The following is a 7,015-nucleotide window of genomic DNA, read 5'->3' as shown; positions in this document are numbered from 1 at the left end:
TTGTGGAACCAATAGATTAAGTTACCGTCAACAATCTTTTATACATTACTTGATTAGAATAAGGAAATACATGGCAAATAATATCTACGTATGCTTTGATAGTTTTTAGGCTAGATCCAATAAAATGTGAATTCTGTTGCTAACTGCGTGTCTAGACACTAAAGAAACTCATGACAACGACCAACTTTTTCTAAAGCATTAACAAATATGAATCAGAATAAAAAATCCTTGACAATCATTTCGTTGTTCTGTATCGAATTCTTCAATAAAGATGTACTTCTTAACCAAGCAAAATATATTTTGGTTAATAAGAGATAATAATTCAAATATTAACCTTTGAAATAGGTAATGATGGATTAATATCAATCATTCTTACCTCTTAATCTCTATCTATTTATTCTGTCGTAAAATGTAGTAGAAACAATCAAAAGCTTTTAACTACAAATTATTGATATGCTGATGGATTTCCCTATTCACACTTGTTTGGATGATTTGGTCGGAATATAATTACTAATTGTGCTTCTTAACCTCTAGTATTTGCTTGCTAAGAAAAGGTAAAATTTTCGCTATCACATGATTGTCAGAGTTTATGTAAAACATTATGAAATGCAAAAGATGTTGAGCCTATATTCATGAAAGTCTCCAATGAGAAAAGCAAAACTGTGGTTGATTTCTTTGACAGAATATTTCTAAACTCAATTAAACTAGCATCCGTTTTTCTCTATCCATTCTCAGACAACGACTACTTTAGTCGATTTGTAGAACTAAAATTAGGTAATACATCGAATTTCAAAGGTTTACGTCAGAAATATTGATTGGATTCAGTGATTATTAATTGGTCTGGTTGAGAGGTCATTTTTTTCGTTTGTGATTAATACATGATACACGTTTACTGGTTTTGATTGAAAGTCTTTATGCTTTTTGAAAGTGATTTGATTTTATCTTTGATTATTTCACCATCTTCAAATGTGAAGTTTACATTTCTGATTATTCAGAATTGTATTATCATATCTTTCTAATAGAATTTTTTTTATTGATTTGCAGTTATTTATATTACCGTCTATGTTCCTCTTTTGTGTTAGCGTTTATTTCGATTTTCTTTTGGGAATTTTAGGCATCATCAAGTAAACTCTCTCAATCAAGTCAAAGAACTTTGACTTCATTTTTTTCTCGAACATCTACAACACCAACTCAAGGGGAATTGAAGCGGAAACTTAGTTCGTCAGAATGTGAGGGAGGAGATTCTGATCCACCTTCTAAACTTCTGTTCAGTGATGAAAATAAATCGCCTACTACTGGGACAATATCACCGTCAACTAGTTAGTGATTCAATATTATGCTTATACCGTCTTCACATATTGTTTATTGTCGTAAAAATTTGTGTAGTTGTTATTGCTACTTGTTAAACTGTATCATACCAATTGAAAAATGTATTTTCATTCAAGCTTCTAATGTCACATTCTAATGTGAGCCTACTTACCCAGGTATTGATGAACAAACTATTTAAGATGACAATTATATTTTACTTGATTAGTGTTAACAAAAGTAGAATATACTACTTAAGAATTTTCAATTACCTAACAATTATTCCTTGTCAAATTATTGTCAATTAAATTGAGATCATTTGTACTGTTTGCCGTTCATTTTGGTCAAGTTGAATATTGATTAACTTTGATTCGGTTAGTTGTGTTTAGAAATTAAGGGAAATTAAGAAGTGACTAGCGTTTATCGTTGGTGAACGTTGTTATAAATCATGAATAAGTAATGTACTCTTCAAATCAAAATATGGTATCAGTCCATGAAGTCATTGACTGTTGAACTGTAAATTGTACAGTTGACGTGCTTACAATTATTATACGTAATCAGAGGTTAGAGATCTTATGTAACATGGTCCACAATCGTTTACAATGGTGTAGATCCATTCACAAATTTTCCTTTATTAGATTTTAACTTTTAAATGATCTTATACTGTTTATTCTTTCACAAATCAAATCTTCTATGTCTAATGTTTAATACTACAATCGATACTGTTGCTATTTCTACTACTCTAACGCTTGTCTTGTGCACTTTATTGTTCTGTGTTGATGTAGTGTGACAACATAAACTGATTTACGTATGTGCCAGGTTCTACGTTGATTATAATTGACCGATTCCTTTTATAGCTTCAATAATGCTAAGAATGTCGCCTTTCCCTACACTAATTAAGATACAAACATAATTTTTTGTAGAAATTGTTTTAATATAGAGTTATGAGTATCTTTTATATGAAGAATAAAAAAAAACATTCATCTAGTATGTCGCTATTCATCATCCAACTATTATCAATCTATGATGAAAAACGATTTTAACGTTATTGTGTGATTATTCAGAAAGGATAGAATAAATTTCATTCTTATTTTTGATCAGTTAAACGAACTATCAAGTAAATTCACTTGGTATTGTTTGGCTTGTATCTTCCCATTGAGGTTTAAGACTGCAATTGATCAGTCTGTTATTGGCATATTTGCATACTGTGCGTATGCCTTGATATTACCTTAATTCACAAGCTATTTGTAAGCAATAATTCCACTACTAGCCACTATCCATCATTGCTTACGAACTACTAAGTACTTTCAAACTATTTAATGAATTTTTTATGAAAATGTCTATGTTGACTTTGTACTCTTTTCCTTCATACATCAATGATTCTTTTTCCTTATAGCAAATACACCGAATATGAAACCTTTATCACCAATGAATAATCATTCATTCAGTTTAATTGGCAATACAAAACATTTATTCAAATCTACAGAATTAGATAAATCAGCTGTAAATAAAATGTTAGCTGAATGTCGACGAAGATTAACTAATCGATCCAATAAAAATGTATTAAATTTAATTCAAGGTATATCAAATGAATGGTTTGCTATATTATTGGAACAAATTGAACATGATAAATTTCAACAATTAGCTGATTTTATTGCTAAAGAACAAAATAGTGGAGTAACAATTTATCCACCTATTGAACAAGTATGTTGCGATTGTTTTTTTCCAAAGAATATTGTGCATAAAATTACATTATATCTAAATCTTTGTGTAGATCAACATTTATTTGAACACATAAATACTGATACAAAGGGGCACCGAATAAATATGCACCATACAAGTCACTTGATTTGTGTGTGGGAAATGATACTGCCTGGGTGCTCAAACCGAAGCAGGTGGTTTTCTTAAGAAGCCACGCCCGAAGCCTTCAACCTAAAGGTCTAATCCACAAGGCAGTGAAGCAACATCAGGAGATTCAGTCCCATGGTAGCCGGTGACCAATAGTTGGTTCATACACCATTTGTTCCTTCAGGATACTGGAGTCCATGTGCACCATTGGTTTGGAATCAGGGTTTTCCAACGTCGTTGGGTAGAATCTAAATTTCTGAGTGATTTCTCACCCTGTTTAATGGATGTTATGTACGGAGATTTTACCCTCAATTTCGCTTTGTTTTATAATTTCATTTACGATAAAACATTATAAGCACATATTTTGATAATTTCTTTTATTGATCACCTCCCACTGAACTAAAGTATGATTCATTGGATCACAGTACTCTTGTAGCTTATACCTCTGTTTTTATGATTATAGGAAGAACCTTGTTTAACAAATACGTGACCTTAGGTTATTAAAGTACTCTCAACTTGTAGTCTTACTTTCATTCCATCTCTGTTACTATCGTTCAATACATCCCCAGGATTGTTCAAAGGTCAGAACCTGCAACTATCTTACCGTTTCACTTCTTTGTCAGACCTAGTCGGTTTTTTCTAGAACCTTGAGCACAGAGGACTTTCCACAGTTATGTTTATCAGCATTCATCCGGACAAGGAATCGAAAGTTGGAAAACACTAGACCTCATTTGTTCGTTATCTTCATCAATAAGGGAAAGTTAAGGTTTTTTTGGTGTCCAATTTACTAGAATAACGCACCTGATTTCGGTTTAGTCCAAAATACTGTCTTGGCTTCTCACAAATATTTATATGTGAAAAGATGTAAAATAATAGATAATATTATAATCAATGATGATTAACTTAATTCACTTTCAAGGCGATAAACGCAACAACAACAACAACAGTCCATTCTCAACTTTACATTCAAAATAAGGTATCCAAACAAAATATGCAATAACCAATAAGAGAACAGTTAGTCTGTCAAGAGTTAATATAATTAACAAATTACAAGATAATAGAATCAATACGAATTACTTGTAAGTAATATAGTTGCAATACAATAAATTCACACTTGCCGCATATTCTTAACAGTACTGTCTAAAACAATTAAGCCTTTCAAAAAGAGCTACTTTATTTACTATGCCTTCTTAAAAGTTCACAATTATCATGAGAGATTTAAAAAAGTTTCATGATAGTCCTTAATAGCTCAAGTTATGTATATATTTGACACACCATTTATACCGAAGGAATGTATGCAACGTATGTTCAATGTTCCAGGATTTTCAGTGATGATCTAAATTAAATCGGTTCATAATTTCAATGATTTTCATTTCTTTAATTTTTGCATTTAACTATATGATATACAGACTAATCAATTCTTGGAAAAATCAATTTATTTTGAATACACCATTTTTGTTTTCATCTGAGTTACATTTTTTTTATTAGAACTCTGTGCGACAATTATGAACAATAATTCTTCTTTCACTAAATCACTATTGAATATGAATTGTAGTCTACACCTATTAAAATGGTACAGTTTGGTAGTCAATGGTATCATGAACACATGGTATGTGTCATAGTTTGTCCGCCCCTAGGTTTCTTTCAACTTACTCTTACACCAATTATTAAACTATGTACTAAGCTGGAACATATTCTTACATGGATTACTTACAAGTGTGTTCATTAAAATTGCCGTTTGTATTTTTTTAAGATACACTAACCAATTAAATTATTGATTTGATCCTGTTCAGATTTTCACATGGACTAAATTATGCTTACCAACAGATATACATGTTGTAATCTTAGGACAAGATCCATATCATGGACCAAGACAAGCACATGGTTTAGCATTTTCTGTATGTCGACCAGTACCAGCACCGCCAAGTCTTATCAACATGTACAAAGAAATTAGTTCAAGTATGAATTTGGCAAATTCTAATGATAATTGGCCACCAAAACATGGTGATTTAACTGGATGGGCTAAACAAGGTGTATTACTGTTGAATGCTGTACTGACTGTTCGCTCTTCAACACCTAATTCGCACAAAGATAAAGGATGGGAATTTCTAACAGATGCTGCTATTCGTTATTTAAATAAAAATCGAAATGTAAGATCATGTATATTAACTACTTTTTTAAAGTATTTGTACACTGTAGGATTGAATCATTGCCCAAGAGTAAACAACTGTTCACTACTCGTTGATTTTCTACTACTGATGTCTACAGATATAAGTAGTATGTATCATTAAACGAAAGTGAAACGCCTGGTGGCAAAATGTTAAGAAGATCGAAGGAAAGAGAACGTGAGCAGAGAATGACTGGTGTGAGAATGAACGAACAATCAAATCTGAGACAATTGTTTGACATTTTGCAACTGATTCTCAGATTTTGCTAAGATATTCTGTAATTTTGTGTTCAAATACATTTGGTGTCACTGCCAGGACATTCTACTCGACGTCACTTTCCCGCAACAGACTGCCCCAAATAGCACCTCATCTCTAGGCCCTGCAACGGCGTCCGCAGAACAACACCCTTTCCGCCTCCTGGTTGGCAGCGACACTAAATGTAGTGAACGAGAACACAAACGGGGACAACCGCCCCATTGTACCAGTAAGAAGAGGCAATATTCATCAAATTAAAATGATCTATTCATATACCTCCCAATGTTTTATTTCTATACCTATTTCCATACTATTTTGAACAAAATGATAATTTGTTTTTAATTTTTTATTCTTTTCATAATATTATTTATAGAATTTAGTTTTTATGCTTTGGGGTGCAAGTGCTCAAAAACAAGGCCAATCAGTTGATCGTAAACGTCATTTAGTACTTAATGCACCGCATCCATCACCTTTATCAGCTAGTCGTGGATTTTTTGGTTGTGGACACTTTGAAAAAGCAAATGAATACTTAAAACAACATGGCATTAAACCAATTGATTGGACTAAATTAGATTAATTTTCTTTTTCCTTTCTAGAGCTATTTTTTTTCTAATCCCCTCTTTTATCACTTTTTAACATAATTCATCCATTGATTCATTGCATTTTATTATTACTGAAAGATTTTTATATTGTCGCATTTAAAGTTTCTAGGTATCTCATAAATAAATTATTTCTTTTCAATTGTTTCTGGTGATCACATCAATATTTGTGTAAAGCTACTGGTCATTTTTATGGTGTTAGTTTGGGCGGGGGGTGTAAATACTGTTGAATTTTTATAGTTTATACTATGGATTATTTAGAAAACCATTAAATGTCAGAAAACAAAGGACAGTTGTTTCATCCTAGTATAGGGCTCTGTAGAAGTACACACCTATGACCTAGCTACCGGAAATCGAACCTAGGTCCTTTAAATTTGAAGGCAGGTAATTAACTTGATATATGTACTCTAACTCTTAGTAAGGTTCAAAAAGCTATAAGAAATGCAAAACGATGGAGGACATCAGGACTTGATAGACTAGTCCCTGAGATTTTTAAGGATGGTGGGCCAGCTTCAGCAGTTAGATTTACTGAAATCTTGGCTAAAATCTGGGATTTGGACATAATCCCATCTGACTGGTCTCGATCGCTGATCGTTTCAGATTATGAGGAAGGACAAAAATCATCCAGTGAGAGTTACAGAGGAATCAGTTTAACTGATATAGTGTCTAAAACATCGACCTCAATAATACTTCGACATCCAGCTAGAGCTCGTGAAGAGCAAACTCTACAAAACCAGGATAGTTTTTTTTTTTTACCTAGACGTGTATGTATAGACCAAACATTCACGCTTCGGCAGATTCTGAAGCTTATGCATACATATAAACATATTTTCTGACGTC

General features: G+C 32.3%; 1 protein-coding gene across 1 annotated transcript; it reads left to right on the top strand.

Moving 5' to 3' along the window:
- Nucleotides 1-70: 70 nt before the first annotated feature.
- MS3_00010962 (uncharacterized protein) lies at nt 71-6,317 on the top strand (the record flags this gene model as incomplete). The annotated part of the gene is made up of 5 exons (XM_051219376.1): nt 71-88; nt 1,115-1,319; nt 2,702-3,009; nt 4,947-5,303; nt 5,950-6,317. The coding sequence occupies 5 exons, from the start codon at nt 71-73 to the stop codon at nt 6,151-6,153; spliced, it is 1,092 nt and encodes a 363-aa protein (XP_051066893.1). The 3' UTR covers nt 6,154-6,317.
- Nucleotides 6,318-7,015: the final 698 nt, after the last annotated feature.

The sequence above is a fragment of the Schistosoma haematobium genome, chromosome 4 (genome assembly GCF_000699445.3).
Source record: "Schistosoma haematobium chromosome 4, whole genome shotgun sequence".
NCBI classification, from domain to species: Eukaryota; Metazoa; Platyhelminthes; class Trematoda; order Strigeidida; family Schistosomatidae; genus Schistosoma; species Schistosoma haematobium.
The sequence above is the reverse complement of the archived record's forward strand: the minus strand, read 5'-3'. Positions and strand labels throughout refer to the sequence as shown.